Raw genomic sequence first — 24,029 nt, forward strand, 5'->3', positions numbered from 1 at the left:
CTAAAAATCACTCTGACCAAGCTTCTATCTCCAATAAAACTGTTAGTAAGTTCACCTATACAGGTATTCTGGAAAAGCTTCACTAATATTTATGAGGTGCTTTAAGTGATCTAGAAATGTAAGTTATTAATACCAGTCCTTACTGTGGGTGACTAAGCCACACTGCAATATGGATTGGAAACCTAAAGTAACGGCTGCAGTGTGCAGCTGACAGGAAAGTCTTACCCTGCTCCCCCTACTACCAACCACACTTCGTGTTCATCCTGCTCCCCCTTCAAAAGCTCCCAAGATCCAGGAAAACAACAAGGATTTCCAGCAAAGAGAATTTTGATGGCAGTAAAATAGCTTACAACAGACTATTACATTGGAAACAATTTTTGAACCAGGGGTATTGAATTAGAAACACCATACAGAAAAAACAAAGCTGTGGCAGCCTACATAAAATATGAGAAAAACATCAAGCTTGCAGGATTTTTAATGACTACAAAAAGAATTCAAGAACAAAGAGCATTCCAACAGCTGTTTGCTTTGCTTTCCTGGCACTTAGGTATTTCAAGTTAAAAAACAAACAAACAAAAAAGTAAACATGACAAACCAAAAGTTCTAAGGAGCCATTTTTATTACAGGACTGCCTTGAATGCACATCCCCTGCTTATCAAATCTCTCAAGATTCAAGTAAATGGATTAAGAGATTTAGTGAAATTTGTACTATATATTTAATCTTCCAGCAGGAAGCTCTGAAGTACAGCATGCAGTATGGGTGATAGAAATGCAGGTGCATTTTTACTGATCTATCTTACCTTTTTTCCCTTTAGCCATTATTCTCCCTCTCGTACGACGTACATCTGTCAAGTACTGAATTCCTTCAACAATGCTTCTAGATCTACTTTTCCCGTGACATACTAAGTTACACAACTGCAATGAAGTTTCTACAGATCTCAGGAGCTTGCATCCATAGTATTTTCCTAAGGGACATATTTTAAAATTATAATTACTATGATTAATAATCTATTAATATATTATAGTTTATATTTTAATGCATTTTATATCTGGTTATAAATTATATGTATATACACACAACTTAAAATGATTGTATGTTCCTTGATTTACAAAGTGCAATTTTTACTGACTTCCCAAACTGTGGAAAACAACATTTTTGTAATTTTTCTGTTCAAGAAAGAAAAGCAAAATATTTTAACAATATAGACAAATATAACATAGTATTCAGTAAGAATTTAAGGGGAAAGTACCCTCCAAGACACAGATAAGCACAAGGCATTTTCAGTGTTGGACACTAGAGAAGCAGAAAGAAGAAACTTCTCCCAAAGCACTTGAGAAAAATATTAGGGGTAATTTAAGATGTAAAGTAAAACTTGAAATTTTCAACATCCCATTTTGGACTTAAAACTATGGCGGTTTAGTGTAGAGGCCTAACTCTTGTGGTTTTATGTGTACTTTATACATACATATGCGTGTGTCTCTGCATGCACATGTAAGCTTTGTACGTTTTATTAGAGCACTATAGTCAGAAAAAGTACATAAGCCCTTTGTTGGTCTAATATAAGCTATTACATCTCCCTTGAAACCTTTTCTCTCACATCACCACAGTCATGGTTACAAGACCATTTACATACAAATAAAATAAAGTAAAAAATCTCCCTTGGTGAACTTAAAGACTGCATCTCCAGCATTCCAATGCAATACTTTAAGTCACTTAGAGCAGAAATACGAAATTTGTGTAGTTTCATACTTCATCTTGAAGGCTATAAAAACCTCTTCTGTGTTCTCCTTAGTCCTAAGAGACACAAGCATCAAGTTGCATGTCAACCAGGAGCCCTGGATAACAAACCAAGCTTTGGCACCGGAGCGAGAAAGCAGCAGTGTTAGGGTCTTGGTGCTGCAGTATAAACTATAAGGTCCACAGGGAAATCTAAATGGTGTATTTTTCTGTTTACCTTCAGGTGACAATGTCCAAATGCTTCAACACATCACGGAATGTCTGCTAAAAAAACTCCTGTCACTAAGAATAAAAATGGATGGTTGAATAATGGTCAGGCTGGACTTTCTGCCTCTTGCCAGGAGTACTGAGCAGACATTTAAAAACAGCCTGTAAGCAATATGCAGCCAATCTAGACCTATATAATCAGACCTAGGATCACGAACATTATAGATACATCAACTTACCTCTGAACAGAGATAAGGTAGGTAGTTGCTGGTGTTTCTCAAAGGACCCTGATTCATTAACTGAAGTAAGTAAAAAAATTACTTGTTTCACAAACTTTTTTTTTCCAAATATATTCACTGACAACACTGAATAAGGGTTTTTTCATTTTTAAAAGCTTGCATTCTGATTTAACTGAAGAAATATGATGGTCTGTCCCCTTCCATATATAAAACAGAATGTTTCAAAATACAATGCACTGTACAATATTTTGAATGTCCCCTTCATGTAGAGTCCTATCATACATGAAACAGATTTTTGTTTTAATTCAAGTGAGTAACAAAAAGCCTAACAGTAAATACATCTCAACAGATAAAGGAATGGGATTTTCCTTTTATATTTTCATTCACTGTCATCTCTTTCTACATATTCCTGTAAGATCAACTTTTCACATCAACTGCAAAGCGAGGATAACTCAAACATGTGCAAATGAAGATTAGAACACTGGCTATACTGTTAGCCCATCATGAAAGGCAGAGATTTACCTATATAGCGCATATTGGTCTCCACAGTATAAAATCTGTGGCTTAGGGGATGGAAGCTCAGCAATAGATGCCAGTTTCCTGAAGAGAAGTCACTTTTTAGGATAAGGTACAGCTGCAAAAGCTGTGCAGTCAAGAAACCTTGTTGTATTTGTCCACTATGTAATATATTTCTGCATCAGCAATCACTTTATCCAAAAGGATATATCCAAATCAAATGCCATTGCATTGAAAATACCCTCCCAAAAGGCACGTCAATAACTTTCAAAAAGACAATAGCCATCCTTGCAAACCATTCTAGTAACAAACTATGGGTTTTATATAGTGTTTCTTTCAGAAGAAAAGACTTCCTTGAAAATTATTTAACTTCCTTTTTTAAACTGAACTTTGTGCAATCCTTTCAGGTTACTTAGAAGAAAAATGTTGAATCAATCCATATTCTGAAATGCCTTAGAAAGAAGAAAAATCCCAGCAGTAAATCCACCTAATTAAGTGGGGGTGTATCTAGCCCATAGGCTATTACCACATCTCAGCTTAGTATTTTTAAACATACTATATATGGAACAGGCGGTAAGCTCTCCTCATTATTTCTCAAATGAAGCTGAATAGATCTAACCCAAATTACAGCAAGATAAACCAGACAACTTAAGTGATGAAAACTGTACTTCTTTTTTGCTCTGCTTTAGGGACGCTTCTGGCTCATCTGTCCTCTGATCAAGGTGAACCTGATAAAGCTGAAAATTACAATGTGTGACTGGATTGTATGAGATTATCTCTCCCCTGAGAACTGATTTATTTTAGTAACTCTTGATGAATAAGAAACTTTCTGCTTCAACATGCTCTTCTTCCTGTGTGGGCATGGCTCCTTATTGCTTTGAATGAGAGATCACATAAAAGAAACAGAATATGAGTGACTACATCTTCTTTATGATTCAAAGACAAATTCGCATTGTAAGACAGACCTTCAGGGACCACAAGTTTCATAAAAAGTGAAAATTTTTATAATTAGTTTGTAGGTTTAACTGCAAAAGTTACTGGCATATCTTCCACTTTTTGAGTGTGAGGAAAATCCAGTTTTGGTTTTGAGAGATCTCGTTTTGTAGAATTTGGGGTTTCTTGATCTTTAGACGATTCCAGGAGATGTTGCATGTTAAGTTTGAAAATGAGGCGAGGATCTGGTCCAGAAAGAGATGGGCAATTGCAGCTCTCTCTTATTTTAAGAGCCTGTGAATACATAGGAAAAGAAATCAAGCTCATTTAAGTAAGAAAACAAAAAAGGTTTCAGTCAACGATTTGGCTTTCCAGTAAGGTCTGCACTTGCACATAAAGCTTGGTGAGTATAATACAGACTCTGAGCTCTTACTCAACAGCTTTTCAACAGAAACAAGAATTCCTGAGAAGAAAAGTAACAATATGGTAAAACAATGGGGGGAAAAAATGAAGAATGAAAATCATTTTCCCACATTGTCTCACAAAATGGATACTCTAAAAGGTACAGCAGAAATAGATAAGAAGTTCTTCAACTATTCTGTGATACTTGTCAACATCAGTACCTTTTAATTTACATTGGCACGTAAATTAAAATGACGGCATCAAGAAAAAAGGGCTTTTAATATTTTACTTCATCAGATATGTTCTGTTATTGAAGTAACTATATATAGATGTCTGACTTAAAAAAGGAGGAAAAATCTCCAATAACTAATGGACATTTAACTGTTCGGCACAGAGATCCAGATGGTTGATCACTATAGTTAAAGTCCAGTTACACAAGTGATCTCATCTCCAACAAGCATTCAAATACACAGCTTCCAAGTACTCAAAGAAAATAATGTCTCTAGAATGTAAAAATTTATCTGGATAAAAAGACTAGCACTAAGAGACCAATGTTTAAGTTTCTCCTGTTCAGTGAGTAAGTGCCATTGTTTCCATTCTACAGGTTAGAAAGTACAGGCACAAAGGAGCCAAAGAATTTCCCAAAGAATCAAAACCCACTAGCAGCAGCACACTCCCCTCAGATCACCTTGTCTCGTGAGCAATCTGAGAAAGGTATGACAACGGATCAACCTCATTGTCTCAAAGGCACTGTGGAGAAGTTGATATAAAATTCTAAAAAGTCAGCTGTTTTAAAGGATGCTTAAGTTGGCATTCATTTTAACAAATCTGAACACACCTTATTTAGTCCATACAAACAGGCAATAAGTTTTAGAGCTAACAATGGATACCACACAACTAAGTCCAATGCATTATTTTGCAAGTGGCTATACACAGACCAACTAGTATCCATGGATTCTCCTACAAGACCCATTTAAACTCATCAAGAAAAGTAAGATCCTATGTACCATCTACCAAAATATTACATGCAGAATTTTAATGAGTTCTACATCTCCACTGAGAACTATTTTTTCAAGATTTGCAAAGTAAAACACCAAATCAAAAACTAGCCTGATAGCATTAATCAATGGCCACTGTGGTATGGCCACTTCTACGCAATATTATCTGTATCTTGGCCTCAATTAAAAGCATAAAAATATGGGTAGTTTAACAACCAGCTTTATTTCTAATCCTTTCATACGAAAATAAGTTCAAATGTATACTTTATTCCACTTCATTTCATAACCATGGATTCTTGGAAAAGTGATGGCCAGACCTGTCCCTAGTTGCAGTCAGGTGCCTCCTGACCAGCACTAGGGAGTGTTAGTGGGAAGCGTGGGTTGATTCACATGTTCTGGATCAATTAAAGAGGAGGAAGAAAGTAACACAGTTTTCATAGCAGTCCTAGCACTGCCTTTAAAAAACTAAGCACAAATTTTTAATCTGCTTTATATACACCAGATTTGGCTGAAGTATCAGACCAAATATTCCAGTACACCTAAGCTTAAGTATTTGCCCAACATTTTGAAGCAATCTGGTATTGTTCCACAGGAGACACTGGAAACATCTTACTAGAGCAGATTTTAAAATAGAAGAGCAGAGCTTCTTAACTCGTTTCTTTGTATAAGGAGGTACCAAACCACATTTCTCCCTGACTTTACCACAGTAAACTGATCAAGAGTTTGCTGTAAATGGCTAGGAACAAATAACATTTAAATTTAACAACTGGTTTTAGAAAAAGACGTATTCCAGGAATGCAGCAAGCGCTTCTGCAGCTATTTCATGCTGAAACGTAACATTCAAATTACTGGCTACACAAGTCAAGATTAGGCATGCAAATATTACTCTTGCCTAACTAAAAAAATACGAATAAAGTTTTCAGTATTCCGTTTTTGACAGCATGACTGTCCATGTAGTCACCAAATGCAACCATACCGCTGAACATTCTTCTGCTTCAGTGTCCAATTAATTTCTAAACTGACATTTATGACAAACCAAGAGTTTTCTCTTGTTCTCTTCCAGAACATAAGCTGCTGCGAGACTGCATTAATGTCAAGCAGCATTATTCAAGGCAAATGGAAATATAAAGATTTAGGCTGTATCCTGGAAAGGGCAACGTTATCCTCTTTTAAACTAATTTAGCAATTTTTTATCTCTGGTTTTCGTGGCTATATAGTGTCTGGCCAATTTCCATAGTTTCACTTATCTAAAATAATAAAGTCACAACAGCAAAGACAAAAAACCAGTATTTCAGAGCTAACATTTTCACCCTGTAGATGTCTTAGCGTTCTTGCTAGACGTAAAGCTGTCCAAGTGGGTAGAAGTTATCTATTCAACACCATCAACTCACATGCCATTAAAAAGACTACAGTTCTGAGAATGGTAAGCTGTGTTGACATGTCATCTCACTGTTAAAAGACAGCTATGACTGTGCATTCTAGTGAAAGCAGCCCTCGTACGTACATTTGTGACTGCCATGCAACATTCAACCCTAGTTAGAAAGTGTTCTTTCTCTGGCTCAGTTGACTGCTGCTATTCTGTTTTGTGCCAGTAGCTCCATAACGTCATCAAGGTGCCAGTAACAGACTGAGGAGCTTACAATACAGTTTTTCCTGAAAGACAGGGCAGCTCAATGTGGTGAGCTGTACTGTACTTCCAAAATCCCTAGCAACCTCAAATCTAGTAATTGCTCAAGTAAAATGGCTTTTGACTGTTTGGCTAAGAGGATAAGTAAAGCATTCTTAATGAAGCACATGCATATTGACATTATAATAAGAACACGTTTCACTGACTGTTTTTACTGAAGAGTGTTCTCAATAAAGACAATGGACAGAACTGAGACAAGGTTAACTAGCTAGAGAGTACACAGATTCACCTGGGAACTGAGAGTACTTTAATGCTCTCCTTTTCTGGTTAGCCTGTAGAGAGAAGGACTGCTATTCAGACTAAAGACCACCTGCACGCTTACCAGTTCAGGAGATCTCAAATAAACTATCAAAATGATTGCTTGTAAGTAACAAAGTTGAAGCTGTTTTTCTTATTAGTACAATTGCAGTCACCTGCAACATTCTGGGTGGGGGAAAGGTATAAGAATTACAGAGGTCTGCCTCATCCTATAGGTTTGATATAAAGTCTACCAGCTGGGAAAAATACAGAAATGAGTATTTTTTAGCTCTCAGTATTAATCCTCCACCACTGTCACAGATACCAGGCTAACTGCTGCATCTCGACACCTTACAGTCTTTTGGAGTGCACCCTACCTCTCAGGCCGTCAGCTCTCTCAGTATAAAAGCCACATCATTCTCTTGTCAGCAAACCAGGCCAAGGGTTATAGTCTCTTGTGTATTAACTGTGATTACCTCGGCAGGGCTGACTTACGCTCTGACCTTGCAAGTCTGACAAAAACTAAGAAACAGCACAAGCATGTAGGGAAAAAAAAAGGAAAAAAATATTTAAATAAGAAACAAGTTGCAAAATTAACTACAATTAGCAGGCATAGGGAAGAAAACAGGTTCTATAAATGAAGTAGTAGCAAAAATATGATTAAAAGAATGGATTGATTTGTTATTTAGAGAAGAAAAGCAACTTTTATATAATACTACTTCAAATCTTTCACTGCTTCTGTTGACACAAAAGTACAATTCCGACAAAACTTTTAACAGTTTTATGGGGAGGATAGAAACACAGGTCAGTATTTTTTATTCTTATTTTCCTTTAAGTTTTCACATTGATGGGGCTTAATTAATATATTACACTGCTAGAAGTATCTGAAGCAATCTTCACATCATAACCAAAGGCCAAATATACAAAACTACAAAACCATTCATGAAAAGGAAGTGAAATAAATATATCTTCTATATCCAAAAGGCAGCAGATAAGAGGAATAAGAAGTAACTACCCAAACAATAATAAAAATAAACATTCAATGTGGATTTAACAGGAACGGATCTTGCCAAACTAAATTAATTAACTTTTTTCTGTTGACGAGTTAATTGACCTAGCAAACAAAAGAGCAGTAGAGATTACATACCCCAACTGAGTATTACTCTTGAAACAATCTCACCATGGCATTTTCACAAGAAAGAGTGGGAAACAGGCGTTACAGTGAATCAAAAATGGAATCTGAGCCAACAACATGATGCCAAAAAAGCAAATGTCACGTCAAGATGAATTTTTGTGTCACAGGCAAGGCTCAGTAGATAACCTTCTGGTTTATTCAGTATTAGCTGAGGCTTCAGCTGATGTACAGTCTCTATTTGAACAGCATACTAGGAAAAAGGAAGACAAACTGTAGAAAGTCAGAGAATGTTAAAATAAAAAAGTTTAGAGATAACGAGAAAATCCTATAGCTGCTCTCTGGCACTACACTTCCACAATTTTTCTCTCCAGAACAATGGTAAGCATCATTCCTGCTACTATAAAACTATTCTAAGATTTCTTTTTCTGAAAATAAAATGCATAGGCCTTCATCAAACATCTCACCACCTTCCATGTTGGAATTCTAAGAGATTTAAGATTCCTAATTAACAGTATGTTCTGTTTTCCTAGCTGACAATCCAAATCTCTCCCAGTCTGAGGGAGAAATCCTTTAAAAACATTGTAAATCTTTTTAATTTCCTTTATTTCCTTTCCAGGACATCATCACTTTGTAACTGCTTATAGCTCTTTCATTTACTAATTCCTCAGCTTGGCTGTAGCTTCCAACTTGTTCAGAAAACCAGAGGCAAGATCTTTTAAAACTCATTTGATTTGCTCCCTGTCTTTTACTTACCCCCGGGAGAATCCCCATGATATTCCTGCTTTAATTTACATTTCCTGAGACTGTTAAGTCATCTCTTTGAGACATGCCACTTCATTACCTGAAGAAAAACTCGCACTTTATATGATCACAGCTTATTGTGAACTTGCTTGCACAAGAAGTCCTGCAGAGAAACATCTGTGGCCTGAGAAGTCAAAAAACTTGTCCATATTTCCCCCACTACAGTAGCTGGTCTAGTAATACGTATTGTATTGTCCTGGAAACCATTTCAGCTTCAAAACCATGAGCATATGAAACACAACAACACTCACAACGGATCTAATACTGAGTCTTAAGAAATACAGTTCCTTCACAGAGAGATACTAGAGATAAAAAGGCCCTTTGTGGCTTCTCCTCCTGGACTCTGAATAGCTAGTGGCCATTAATATATGGTAAACATACTGTTCTAAAAAGCTTTAGGTATATGAACAATGAAACAAAAAAGGCGCCGATACTGAACAACAAAGCCCTGGGATTCCCTTTAAATGCCTGAGAACTAGCTTCAAGAAGACAGGTCAGATGAAGGGGAGTCAACGCTTCAGACAAGCAGCCTCCAACACCACCTCTACATACTTTCTTTCATTTTTATTCCACTTTTGCAGTATCAACCTCACTTATCTAGTGAACTTCCGTTGAACACAGGGAGCCTTTGGCCCCTGCTTTCTCATCCTACTCCAAAGAATGTTTAAGGTAAAAGGCAAATGAAAACATCTCCTCATTCCTAGACTCCACTGCTCTTGGAAGGGAGAGTGGTTATAAAAAGATGAAGGTTGCTCCACCTGTTAAACTACCAGAGATAAGACAGAAATAACAGTTCTACACAGTTGCTCAGTTATTTAACTTATTTGCTCAGTCCTGAGGTAGACCATAAGTAGTAACTTATTTTATTACCGCTTTATAAGCCAGTCAATAACTGTATGAAAATAAAGGATCCTGAATCCTTTATGTTCAATCTAACTAAACTGAGGCTCCACAACAAGCGTAATTTTCCATTCAGCTGCTCTAATGTGTCAGAAAAATCCATCAAAAGTCTCACATCCTCTCTTTGCAAAGTTTAATAATTTAAAATGTTCAGCCTAGCTGGTTTCCAGTGTCCTACCCCTAATGCTGATTTAGATTTATGCCATCATTTAGAATATTCACTGCATTCATTCTCATCAAAGGATTCATGAAAATCTTTTTTTCTCTTTTGAAAACAGCAAACACCTCAACATTTTAGTACTCCCTCTGCCAATAAATCTTCAATTGTCTTACAGTTTGGAATTCAGAAAGACTTAGAGTGACTGAGAGGGTTTTTTTTTAAAAAGAGATGATAAGAAACTATTTCAAATTTCCAAATTTCCGAATTTCTAAACACAGTTTAGGTTCCTGAAAAACAGTACTGTTGTGAAGTGCTTTAACACTATCTTAAAAACAAAAAACTAAGCAAAACCCAATACATGTTAATTTTCTGTAGTTGAAAACCCCACTACTTAAAGAAACACTAAACAAACTAACATTACTAAACTTGGAACGGTTCTCTGTCCTTCAGCTACCAGTGAGTAGCACATCAAATTAAGACAACCCCCAAGTAGCTATCCACTCGGCATTCCTCTGAGAGGAAATCTGAAAGAAAGAGAAAATACTGCAGACTGATCAGCAACTGTGTGAATCAGCTCAAGTTCCTTGGAGTGGGGTAAAATTTCCTCCCTAATGTGACAGATCAGAGATGTGAAGAAAAAAGCAGGCTGCAAATCTACAGAGACATATAATAACTAGGCCTATTAAGAAATCTTCTGCTGGGGATCTGACATTCTTCTGAGGCGCAGCTATTCAAGGTGTATTCAATCCCACATCAGTGAGAGACGCAGGATAGGATGGAGCATTCTCTATTTAACAGCCTAGGGCTAGCTACCAAAGCAAGAGAAGTCAAGACAGTTTAGGGATCCAACTTAAACTAAATTCCAAAGTGGCAAAAAAAGATAAAAGAATGGATGAGACATTGTCACTTCTATACCAGGAAGGCCATTCAAAAGCAAAAATGCTACACTTCAATCAGAAATCAGAAAAAAAAAAATCCAACTCTAGAACATAATCTTATTTTTACCTGTGCTACCTTAATTTTTCCTTATTTAATAAAAGGTAAAGAGCTTTGTACAGAAAAATTCTGTAAGGAGAAAGATAAGCACAATTCTAAAAGAGTAGCTTGTGAATCAATACCAAACAAATTCTGGCAACCATCTTAAGAGAAAAAGACATACTTCAACTCTGCTCACCTCTGGGATAAGTCGGTCTAAGTGCTCAGCCCTGTTTTCATGAGAAGGGTGTGTGGAGAGCCACTCTGGTAACTTGGGCTGTCCTTGAATGGTTTCTGCTAATTCCATTTGTTGCCAGAATACACTGCTTGCTCTTACATCCACACAAGCCTGAAAACAGAAAGGAAATGTATTCACTGCTCTATTTTTAAAGTAATACAATACACATTCTAATGGATATTGAATTACGAAAGACATCTTAAACTTTAGATCTCTAAAGCCTGTTCAGATGGTCCCCTTCATACCTGACAGGAAAATGCTGTTCTAAAATATTTAAATGCAGTAAAAAAAACTTATCCACATAGATACTGGATTTGTTCCTTTTAACATCTGTATGTAATTCCACCAATCGTAATTACACCTGAATTATAGAATTCAGGAGAAAAAGACTCAATTTCTGGCATGTACTTGTTCTTAAAGAACAAAACACTCAGCTGCATATTCCAAGTCATATTTGCTAGACACTGTACAGCAGAGTAACAAAGTATTCATCTCCACAGATTTAGACGAAACTACAGGAAGGAATTTAGAGTAAAAAATATAAAGTGATACTTAAATATCTCTAAAAATGAACTGCAAAGGTTTCTTGTGATTACACTGCCTTTTTCAAGGGTGATCTGTATAATCCACAACAGGTTAAAATAGTAATTCTGCAAAATTGCTTTCTCTCTCTCTCTCCATGAAGTACATATTCAACCATAGAAGGTCATGGAACCCTAAGTTAAAAATGGCCTTTGTATATCACCTGACTTCTTTATATTTGAATTTAATTGGAGGGGAGAAGAAAGCAAGATTTATTCCATTAATTTAATTTGTTTAAGAGAATAAGACACAGGTACTCAGAAGGTAAGAAAATACCCCCCCCACACCCCAAAATATAGAAGGGGTGCTTTATCCTTCTAATTTATTTCGTAAAATAATCATAACAAAAAGATTATCTACACAAGCAGAGAAATACTGAGACACCACTTTGCTTCTTTCTTTCCAGCGTGGCCCTGCCTCTTAGGTATTAGAAAGCAGTGAGCACCCACACAGCAATGACATTTTTTTCATGGATTGTATCAGTCCCTTAGGTGACTTTAAAATACAAATGCAGTTTCAGTCCCAGAATCAAAGTTAATTTTAAAAATTCTTCCTTGAAGAAATATCAGCAATTATTAAGAAAAGGAAATTTTCCCTATAAAATATTAACACTAGATGGTGCTGGTCTCATAGTTATCTAACACTTATCCAGCTCTACCGTGCTTGGCTAGAAATGAAACAGGTGTCTTACTTTCTTAATTTATAATGTAAATCCACAGGGACAAAAAAAAGTGGCTGAAAAAAACAAATTGTGAAAAAAATGCTGAGTAGTTTCTGACCAAATTTTTACCTTACGTTAGCAAAGCCATGTTACTTTTATGGCTGTATTTAGCCTCAATCTTTAAATACTAGAACAATATTTATATATCTTGCAATTATCAGCAATCACATAAAATATAATCACAATATCAAAAGCTCTCAAACATTACTGTATTTTTGTAAGAATAGATATTATAGATCAGAATATTTTATGTGCACTACAATATATAAAGCATTCCTCAGAACTTCTCACAATAGATGGAAACTAAATGAACCAAAAATCTGAAGAGCGATTTATATCTTTACATACAATTAAATAAATCCTACTTATGCAAGCTCACTGTTTTGCATTTTCGTATAAATATGTAGCTTTTTCTCCTAGTAGTAATAAATATACCGTGCAGTTAATAACGCACAACTTCGCAAACTTCAATTTTATTACATACAATTTAGGGAAAGACAAAGTCATTCTGGCTATAAACTGTTTTATTTCTCACTACTTCATTAATCTACATCTCTTCAAAAACTTGGGAACCCTTCCACACACAGTTCACCTCTGTATGAAGTGTAAAGCTCCCTCTGCTTATAATGGAAACTGAAAAATGTCTGGTAAATTGCTAACAAAACAAACCAATTGTAGTTACCTTTGCTGCAAACCGAAGTCCCACTTTATCAGCTTCAGCCTCCAATGTTCTGCTGTATGGTCTATCAAACATGAACTGCAAAAAAACACATCAAAGCTCTATTTCTTGGGTTTGAATGTGTACAAAGCTACAGCATTGTAGCTATTTTTCTAACCTCATAAGAAATGGTATTGCTCATAATGTTCACATTGCATGTGATCAGTACTGATTTTCTTAATGAATCTTTAATTCCATTATATGTAATTCATTGATCTGTATTCAGTGGAAATTAATTCGTATTATACCTATTTTCACGGCCCCTTGCATCAGCCAGTCTCATAGCACTTTGGCAGCAACTAAAGGGTCAATGACAACTTCAAACTAGACCTTTTCACTTCACTCTTCTATTGGCAATAATATTTTTGTTGTACAACTATATGTAAAAAAACTCCAGTGGTTCCCTTCAACTTTTATGGTGATTGTCTTTAAACTTGGTATGATCTACTTTTGTATGGTAAACAGCCCACAGTATGGAATGTAGCCATAAACATTTTCATGCAGAAACCACTCCTCTGTCATGATTACCCCCCTCAACACAAGTTGCAAATTGCTCTTGAGAAATCAAGCTAGAACACATAAATCTGACCAACTCCTCTCCTATTTTTTCTATGGTACAACATTGTATTAACACACACTAGAAGACAGTGGTAGTTTTCTCAAATAGTTATTTAGTCATATGTACCAGGATCTTCTAGTATATGTAATTCATGTAGATTCGGGCAGCCTTGCCCTAGTATATCAGGTTACAGCAAATGTGAATCAGGACCTGTTAAAGCAGCCTGCTCCTGCAGACCTAAGGAACAAGTCACAACATTCTGGTTTAGACATCGGTTAGGAAATATCAACTGAAGAATGAGGACATGCAAGGTTAGCGAAGGTAAAAAAGTTTTATCACCTCTTTATCTGGTTATAAAAATAAGTCTTCCTTCTAAGTTCCACAGCTAAAAAAAACCCCAAACAAACCACAAAACAGTTACAAATTAAGAGCACCAAAGAAGTGGGCTAAGTGCTTGAGTACATAAATGTATCTCCAGCTTCTTAGTTCTTTCTAAAGTAGTACCAACAGTTTTTCTTTACTAGGTCAAAAATAAAAGCCAACCAAAGATGATTCTCTACAAGTTTTTTAAAGCCAAATATGCTGGTTTATAAGTAACCATAGATGAAGTCACTTTCTAAATTCTTAAGTTTCCTTACAGACCACCGTAAACATTGCAATTATAAATCCTCTGATGATAAAGTCATTATTCAAAGTGGAATATGTGTTCCTATTGCCTTGAGAAATGCTCTAGGTCTACTGGAGTACATATATTCACTAAACAGCAAAGATATCCCTGGCTAGTCTGTCATATATTCCTAAAACACCATTTCCCAGTTAGCCAGATAAACTATAGTTCCCATATAAAATAACTCCTGCTGTAAAAACAAAGCCAACATGTTTCAATTCAGAAATACAAGACTAAAGAACAACCATGCATGAATCTCATAAGAGAACGATGTCTTAAGGCAAGCAAACCCACTAGCTTTGGAGAAAAAAGCAGAACTGGAGCTAGCATGCCAAAAGACCTACAGAGTCACTGGAAAGTACTTATAACAGAAAACAAACAAGAGTCAGTAGGTAAAAAAGGTTAAGCCTCTGAGGTCATTAAAAAAACCAAATACTGAAACAGAAGCAAGTACCATAATGTGACTTACATTACCCTTTCATAGAGTAGGATGCTAAAACTTTAAAAAGTAAAATATAGTCATGGAAGAAGAGGAAAAGGAACACCCTGAGAATTTGTGCAGAAAGATCCCTTTTCACATAAGCACAACAGGCAAACATTGAATGGAGGAAGCAAACAGACATTGCACTTCTGGGTGACAGAAACAAAATTTTCTATTCAGCATCTTCTGTATGTGGGATGAAAGCTTTGCAAGTATTAATCATTTATTCTGCATTATATATGGGTACATTTAATGTTATTGAAGATGATTTGATCAGAGCTTTGAACTAGGACATTACTGTATAATATCTCATATAGGATAGAACTTTCCTATAGCACACCACAACTACAAGCTTAAACTCAGATTCCATTTGCAATCTAAAGCATAACTCCAGCCCACGATGCCAAAATATGAGCTGCAGTTAGACTAGAAGGGGAGGAAAGATGCTGACAGGGAGTTAAATCTTGCTGTCTAAATTATGAGCAGTCTCAGGATTGATTCACACTTTGTTTTTTCCAAATTCAGCTCTTCAAAATGCTGGCTAGCATTCATCAATGTATTGGTTTCTTAGCTACTTGTACAAATATCCAAGCTCTTTAGAGATAATTTATGTTCAGAATCAACACATCTACCTATTAGCATAAGAACTACCAAAACAGATTGCTTATGTTTAATTTCATGTTTTTAAGGAACAGAGGGAAATCTTGGGAAAAGCATCAAAAGAAGTCGAAGAAACCAAAGGAGCTCTTTCACTTAAATTCAGATTCAAGTTTTAGGATGTAAGCAAAATTTCTTTAAAAAAAACCCTAATTTTTCAAAAAGAAATAGATCAGTAACTGTTCAGAGGCACAGAGTAAATAAGACCACTGAAGAAAAAGCCTCTGAACGTTACTTTATTGGAATATATGCTGTCTGAAAAATTATTTCAGCAAGTTTTATCACAGCATTTATACTTTAAATGAATGTTTAGATTCTCAATTTTCTTATCTTGGAAACCATTCTTACCACTAACAATGTACTTAAAGAATTCCATATATTGTATTTGGTTTAGAAACAATTTGACAACTACTCAAAATAAAAACATGGTATTTCAACATATACAACATTAAGCCTGTCCAGCTTGACTCAGATATCAGTCTTTTAGGGAGACCTAAAGTTCTTCAAGATGGCAAATTAAAATATACATCAACTAAAGCAGATGCAGATTCATAAAAACATATTTCATTCAAAAACATACTAAAATATTGATTTTTTTGCTTGTAATATTTTTCCTATTCCCTTTTTCCCTCAAACATACTATTTAGTGGTACTATCTCCCCAAGGGTAAAAATGTTTTTCCGTGGATCTCAGGATGTCAGACTCGTAAAATGTCAGTCTTACCTCCTTCAACTTGCTCTGAATCCACTGGGCAACAACTGCCAAACTATCACGAGGACAGATGGCCCAAATCATAGTGAGAAAGATGAGTGATAGGAAATCCAGGAAGTGAACCAGGCTGGCTTTCTCTGCCTGCAAACAAAAAATGTCCCATTTTCATTCCTTGCTGTCTGACATTTCTTTTGAACATAACAGAATTTGGAAACACTTCAAAAATCACTGGGTTTTTTTTTTCTCCTATGCAGCTCCAGGAACAGGGCAAGCAGCACAACCCCCTTCCTTGCACAAAACATCCGGTTAGATACAAAGTACTTTCAGTCCAGAATCCATATCAACTGCATAAATACAGCTGGAACACACACATTTTGGCTATCTCCCAATTAGAGAGTTTCAAAGCTAGAGATAAGGTGATGGCAGCATGCAGACAGAGTTCTTTAGCAAGAAAGTCATGGAACACCTCAGCTGGAATGAAAAAAATCTATAAAAAGACCTAGAAGACTGTTCTTTACATTAATTGGAGAAGAGATAGACATCATTTAGACAGGAACACTAATGGGATAAGGGGACACTAGGCATAATTTTTTTTCTGTTCCATTCCTTTAATTTCAGAAGCTGAGACACTCTTAGGAAAGGAATTTAAATTCTTCTGTTTTTCAGAGCTCTTATTTGACATGCAACAAATTGATCTGAGCATTTACAAGACAGATCATGTAATACTTTTCCCTATGCTAGTTGGGTGATGCAGGTTCCATACAAGATAGGTAAGTTTTTTTAATTTTCAGAAATACTTTTTTTATTTTTAAGTTTAACAAGTTAGTTGGCTCAACTGAGCCCAAGAAACTATGATGTGAACTGTTGCTCACCCAAAATCATACAAGACACAGTAAAGCATTTCTCCTATATTTCCACTACCTTCAAAATGTATTTACCCACTTCCAGATTAGTTTTGTAATTTTAGCAGGATCTTTATGTTTACAGGCTTCTCATTATGTCTTCTCAAACTGATGGATAGGTAATAAATACAATTTTTTAAATGACATGCACAGAAAGAAATCAATTTGGAGGCAAAGAAGCACTTTATAGCAAATCATCTCAACCTAGAACAGTATGAGCCATATTTCTATACCATCCGCTTTTTTTACAGTTGTACCTACAAAGCACAATAAAATTAATACATCCATTCTGTTCAAATGGCAAAAAATTACCACTTTCAAGACATCCAGTCAGGATATGGAAAAATTGAGTCTGTGAAAGCAACCATCTGTAAATGCAGAATCAAGCTTCAGGTATTCTAGAACTGTGCTACTTTAATAAAAATATCATTTATTTTAGAATACTTTATTAAAGCATATCTACTTTTAGATACTAATGTGTAGGAGTAACAAACCAAGTTGCTGAGTGCCTCAGTTCCTTATGTGTGCACTACAGGAGAGGCATCTGCGGACCAAGTTCTAAATGATTGCTAATGGCGAGCCAGTCCAGTTTTACGGCTATGAAAAAAGTACTGGTCAACTTGGTGCTAACTACTACAGGACTTCTGACAGTTATTAAGTACTACATGAATAATAAGGATATAGTGTAGTAGAACACTTTCATTTCAAACTCAACTTTTCATTAATTAGAAAGAGTCACACTGAAACTTTGGTCAGTAATGACAGGGGAAAATCTTAAGTAATCAGATTTAATTTAGAAAATTTAGACAGCTTTCTTTAAATACTTACTGCATGTTGCAGCACAGCATGAGCTATTTCATGTCCTAAAATGAAAGACAGCTGATGAATATCAGAAACTGCATTTAGCAGTCCAGTGAAAACAAACACTTGGCCATTCTGTAAACAAAGAGAGTGAAAATTAATTAGAAGACACATAAATAAAATGCTGTTTCAATATTACTAATATTTTTTGTATTGGGTTCAACTTACTGGAAGCACAAAAGCATTTACACCTGGTTCGTCCACCACATGGATAATCCACTTGAGCGCCAAGACCTGTGGGATGTCCTTATTGCTTTCAGATAAATGACCAACAACTCTCTCTACAACCTGATAGCGTGCATCTGTTTCAGGTAACATTTTATTTTTGAATTCCTCCATCCACTGAAAAAAAAATAAATTCATGATTGCCATGCAGAACACACATGCAGTAGACTAATTGTCGAACAAATTTAGTGCTTACACACAACTTAGTTACAACTAGGTTTTAATACATTTTTCTTTCATATAGCCAAAGCCAATATATTACAGTTCATGCTTTCAGACTCACAAGTTAAGGATTAATAAACTTAAAAGGAAGTAAACTGACCACAGATCAAAAATAATATAGCATAAACTTGGTCCTACAGCCTCCTGTATCTGGTATTTTCCTAGTACACAAGTTGAGCTTGGCATCACAATTTAGCAAACGTTCCTATACCTTCCTGGATTTCCATCTGAATTTACAATTTTTCTGTATCTGTGTATTTCTGTTGTAATTTGTCAGGTGGACAAATTTATACAGAAGATGTAATTTGAATATATCCTTGTACTTGTTCTGTTCTTATCTCACATTCTCTATCAAACAGGAATACAGTGACATTTTTCTATATGGCTTATCAAGTTTCACTGGCTTTAGAACAGAAAGTCATAGAACTCAAAAGTAACAGAAGTTAGTGCAACGGACAGTTTAGAAGAAACCAATTAAAGAAAAATGAGCTGATCCAATGGAAAAAAAAAAGTAGAATTGAATGCAGGTGGAGAGTATTACCTTACAAAGTGACAGCTTAGAAAAGAGGGCCTTAAACAAGTGCCAAAGAATGCTCAAATCAGCACAGAAAATGAGATGGATCTCAACATAAACCTATTGGCTATGCTTTTATTGCTTCTAACAGACTTCTATATTTCTTGTTATATTACAATAACACAGTAACAAATATTTGCTACACTCATGTAACAGTGTTCTTTAACTACCACGTGTCCCTCATGGTCTGCTGACAGAAAGGGAACTCTCAAGAAGGATGGGGACAAAGAGGTAACTGATAGGGAGGTGCTCTGTAGGGTTCTGAGCATGAAGTTCAAAACTTACCAAGGACACCAGTTTGTTTGTCCACCTCATTAATTGGACTATCTCATCGCTAAAAGTATTAACAGTTCTAGAGTCGTCTGAACTCTTAAAAATCTTACCATATCATATTCCATCTGTGACAGTTCCCTAAAATGCTCTTTTCCAAACACCAACAGCCGAGCGCGCCCAGTGATGGGTGTCTCCTCCAAGTGAGTAAAGTAAAACATGACAAATAAAACTCCCAAGCTACTGACACCCAGCATTATCTTCCATTTATTTTTTCTTGCACTTTCTTTAAAAAGTTCCCGTTTATTAGGAGGAAGTGCCTTCCACCAATTTCTTATGCTCCTGTAAGATACAAACAGTGTTAACTTAGGCCATAGTTAAAAAGGGATTTGTTAGCGTCTGCCCTTGCTGTACTCTCTATTACAGTCTCACCTCATGAGTTTATGGAAGGTTATACTGTCACTGGCTTCTACTCCATTCCATTTCTTCCCTCCCACAGAAGAAATGCCCCTTAGCACCTTGGCTCATCTCCCCCTACCACATGTAAATGAGAATGAGTAGAGCAAAAGATAACCTCTGATAATGAAAAAACCTTCTTGTTGAGCAAAGCATCAGTTTAGGCCCCAGTTCTACAACATTTTGTACGGATATTAAACAGAAATCACTACAAATACACCTGCCATTCACCACAAACTCATGCACACATCTTTGTATAATGGGATCTTACACTGGGAGAGGATGTAGAATAACGTTTTACCTGCCAAGAATGATAGCAAATAATTTCTGAGCTGGCTTAACAATAATCCACAAAAGAGGAACTGGTGCAGCCTGTAACGATGGTGATGTGCGAAAAAACCTGATGATCTGAATATTCCAAGAAGAAAAATGACATGGGAATTGCCCTACAGAACTGATTTGCAGGGATGTGAGCTTCTCCCTCAGTGGCCAAGAAGACTGGAAGCAAAACTTTCCCAAACTGTGGTGTACATTCTTGTATACTTTTGTATTTGGGACATTCAAAAGACACCTCAGTCCTTTACCAGTGAAGTTTCTATAGGGGTCAGGGCTTCCAGTCAAAAAACAGATTCTAGTATTTCCACTCAAATCCAACCTCTGGCATCTGTCTCGTGTACACATGACTTGAGTTCGGCAATATGCTCCATAAGACCTATAGAGATTCTTGCACTTCCCCTGCTTGGTCAAAGAAGCCAAATGTAAGAAAATACAGTTCCTGCCCAGCAAATTTAGACCACAGATGATATTCATAACTTCTTTAGTTGGTTACCCTGAAACCAAGAAAAAAAAAAAGCAGAGAGGTATTAGGAAAACCACCCAAACATGAAACTCTGACACATTGCTTCATCTGAACAGATACCAGGCATTCGTTTGCCAACAGCTACATTACCCAAGAAGTCACAGCTACAACTGCATCCTTTTGCACTATTACCAATCTGTTTTTGACTGTGGAAAAGCCAATGCCTTGTCACTGAGAATAAAACAAAGGTGGGTTTGGGTTTTTTTCCTTTTGCTTTTATTACCACCAGATCAGAATGACTGCAGGTGCCCCTTGCGGAAGACACATCTGCACCATCACCCTTCTGTACTACTGGGCTACTTACTGCAGGTGCTATTCACACATACAGAGGAAAACAGGGATCTACTGAACATTTTACCAAGACCTTTGCTATTGAACACAGGATGCCTAACTGCCGCACCTGTCCTAGAAACAAACGATTCCTCACGGCGAAAAAGAGTCTCCCAGCCGGCAGTCCCTTACGGAGCATGGAAAAAGAAACGCCTTCCCGCTGGGCAGGCCCGGCCACCCCCGCCTGAGAGGCCCCGCGGCGGGCGTTTTCACCCGCTGGCTCCCCTGACCACCGCCGCCGGCACCGCCGCCCGCCCCTCACGAAGACAGCACGGTCGCCCTCCCCTCAGGAAGGGGGCGCCGCGCCGCTGCCCGCACCCGCCTTCTCCCTGTCCTCCCTTTCTGGCAGCGGCCTGGCGCCCCGGGCCGCCCCTGGGTGCTGACCTCGGCAGCCGTCCCTCAGCGCCCCGCCATCTCGCACGCGAGCAACCCCCCGACCTCGCTGCTGTCGCCACTATCGCGATATGGGCTGACGTGAGGAGGGGGAAGGGGGAGACGTGTCACTCTGCAAGCGCCCACCCCGGGCGAGCGGGGGGGGGGAGGGGGGGGGGCACAGCTCTGGCCGCCATCACAGCTGGACGTCCTTGAGGTCTGCTCCGGGAAAGACCTCTTCCACCGGGCTCCCCTACTCACCACCCCGGGAGGCGGAGGAGGAGGTGTGGTCTGACCGCGGAGACGCCGCCGGTGCCGGGGCGGAGGGCGGGAGGCGGGCCGGGCCCCGACGCTACGGCGGCACCCTCCGTCCCTCCCTCAGCTCCGCGCCGTTTCCCTCAGGTGGCGGCGCCCGCCTCTCGCGCCCTTTCGCCGCGGCCCTCGCGGAGGCTCCGCCCACCGCCTCGAGCCCCGCGCGCGGCGTGAGGCGGCAGCGGCGGCGCCTGTGGCCGCCATTTTGTGGCAGCCAGGGAGGGCTCGGCTGGGCTGCGCGGGGAGGCGGGCAGGGCTGTCCCTTCGGGAGGCGCAGAGACGTGTTGCTGTCGTCTCTTCTCCTGTGCTCCCTTTCCCCTGGCTTCACCCACGGCGTTGCAGCGAGGCTTGTGTGCTGCCCTGCCTCACCTCAAGGCTGGGGTTGGCCCTTGATGACCCTGTCCCTGGGCCTGGCTGTTGAGAGGTGGCGAGCCAGACCTCAAGGTCCCTTCAGCTTTCAGATCATGGGTGTTATGCCTTGGGCTTGCTTGCTGCTGGTTTTGGAGACCTGAAGTGTTGAAGTGCTTCCTGCTACCAGAGAGGGCTGGTGGCACTCCAGTGGAAGGTGTCGGTTAGCTCAGCTGCAGCGGTGGTAGGTGGGGAGGTGATGTTTGCCTTCTCCCTAATCCAAGAAAGTAGCAAGCTGCTAACCTGATACATCACTTTTGGCCTACTTGTCTAGCTTGCGGAAGTACATCTTAAATGATGTGATGTGATGTGAAAAACAGGTTATTTGCTGAATGAAGTGGTGTAGTAATGACAGGGCAGCCAGAGCTTCATACAAGCCGTGAGTCTTTGCATATAATCAAAGGCCCTCTCATTCCAAAAGTAAAGAAGCATGGATCCTGCCTTCAGCAGTCACTCTGTGTATGAGCACAGTCAATTATTGCTCAGTGTTTGCTGAAATACTCATTAGGCCATCCCTTTTTGTTGCTGATGCCCTCTTCTATGACTGTTCTTAAGCATGGATGTCTGCTGCCAAGGAAGATACATAGTGACCAGATCTTGGGAGTCCAGGACAAGAGGAAACCTTAGTCACAGGTAGGAAATCTGTTTTCATTAGACATAATTCCTTTAAGACCTACCCAGCCTCCGTTATAAGCAGGAAGAGTAAAATCTGCCAGTCAGTTAGCATGGCATTAATTTCTGTGACTGTCAGCCCCAGTCACAAAAACAGCTGAACTACAGCAGCAGAAAAGCACTTTGTCTAACCTAAGGCACATGTGTATCCCAGCTGTCAAGAAATCAAGAACTGAGATGGAAGCTCTCTTGAATGTCTTCTTGTGGTTAATGTCCTTTTTTCTTAGACTTTGTATTTGCTTCTTTTCTTGTCCCCTTTATCTAGAATTTTCCATTCGTAAGCCAAGCATGAAGGCTTTCTACCATTTCTTCTGTAAAGCAAATGTATTTCTTCCACCTCACAGAGCCTCCATTTTAAGTCTGCTGAAAATGTCTTTTTTTTTTCTTTGCATATTTCTTTTTGCTATTTTTTGTTTCTCCAGATGCATTATTTAAGTGCCTGCTTAGAGGGTATAGGACCAATGTCTGCATTCCTGATTCACCTAAATTCCTGTTAAACTCAATGGATGTTTTGAGTGTGCAAGGACGGGGCTGAAAATCGCGTTCTACATTCTGCACTTCTGCAGGTCTCCCCAAGCGGCATCACTTGCAATTAAAACTTCAAAGCAGACAAGCAGCAAATACAGCACAGGTAATTAGAGGATCTGTCTATCAGCTACCATCACTAAATATCTCTCTATATGAAAATCTGGTAAACAGTTGAGCAATTGTATAGTTATAAAGTGGTGTTTCTCTTTAGTAGACATGTAGTGTGAAGAAATCAATCTAACTAGTCCTTTATACCATGGCTCCTCTTGAACTTTTATGAATATATATGCCTATAACCATTTGTTTTTCTGAGGAAATAAGAGAGAAAAAATTCTGTAGAGGTAAGTTCAGACTTGCTTTTTAGCAGAGTTTTTGATTACTAGCCTCATCTCTTCTTCAAAAAAAGACTGTAATTCACATTTCTGAAGAAGACCAGAAGGTGAGCTTTCGTGCCTTAAGACTGCATAAAACCTACTTAGAGGTCATAAGTGAGATACAGGTTTTCACATGAATCTCCGCGTGGCACTGAATTTTCAATGCTGAAAAACTGCTCTGTAGAGTAAGTTCAGATGGGAAACGTTGTCACAGTTGTCTCTTCTTTTATTATTTATTTCAAAGATGATCTGCTTATGAAGCATCTGTGACCTCTGTACATGGTGGGATGGAACTCACAGAGTTATGTATCATTACTTGACCCCACATCTTTGCTTCAAGTTGTTGTGGAGGAAACCACAATGTTAAAACCCCTTGACTGACTAGATACGAGCTTATCAAAG

At 38.1% G+C, this 24,029-nt stretch overlaps 1 protein-coding gene across 4 annotated transcripts; it reads right to left on the reverse strand.

Annotated features, from left to right (window-relative positions):
• Positions 1 to 2,612: 2,612 nt before the first annotated feature.
• On the reverse strand, positions 2,613 to 21,759 carry OMA1 (OMA1 zinc metallopeptidase). 4 transcript variants are annotated; one of them, XM_040609887.1, is made up of 9 exons: positions 21,595 to 21,759; positions 20,074 to 20,602; positions 19,430 to 19,658; positions 18,194 to 18,367; positions 17,993 to 18,100; positions 16,275 to 16,403; positions 13,152 to 13,226; positions 11,128 to 11,277; positions 2,613 to 3,927 (listed from the first exon to the last, which is right to left on the reverse strand). In XM_040609887.1, exons 2-9 carry the CDS (start codon positions 20,580 to 20,582, stop codon positions 3,709 to 3,711), a joined length of 1,593 nt encoding a protein of 530 aa, XP_040465821.1. In that variant the 5' UTR covers positions 20,583 to 20,602; positions 21,595 to 21,759; the 3' UTR covers positions 2,613 to 3,708. The 4 variants fall into 4 exon arrangements, with proteins under 4 accessions (XP_040465821.1, XP_040465823.1, XP_040465822.1 ...); XM_040609889.1 differs by having other exon boundaries at positions 21,481 to 21,759; XM_040609888.1 differs by having other exon boundaries at positions 21,400 to 21,759.
• Positions 21,760 to 24,029: the final 2,270 nt, after the last annotated feature.

Source organism: Falco naumanni, chromosome 11 (genome assembly GCF_017639655.2).
Source record: "Falco naumanni isolate bFalNau1 chromosome 11, bFalNau1.pat, whole genome shotgun sequence".
Taxonomy (NCBI): Eukaryota; Metazoa; Chordata; class Aves; order Falconiformes; family Falconidae; genus Falco; species Falco naumanni.

Coding starts and splice junctions, on each gene's coding strand:
- OMA1 (XM_040609887.1), bottom strand. CDS start 20,582: ATGAATATCATCTGTGGTCTAAATTTGCTGGGCAGGAACTGTATTTTC. Junction 16,404..17,992: donor ATGCTGTGCTGCAACATGCA/GTAAGTATTTAA, acceptor TTTTGTTTGCAG/GCAGAGAAAGCCAGCCTGGT. Junction 13,227..16,274: donor TTCAGAGCAAGTTGAAGGAG/GTAAGACTGACA, acceptor GTTTTTTTGCAG/TTCATGTTTGATAGACCATA.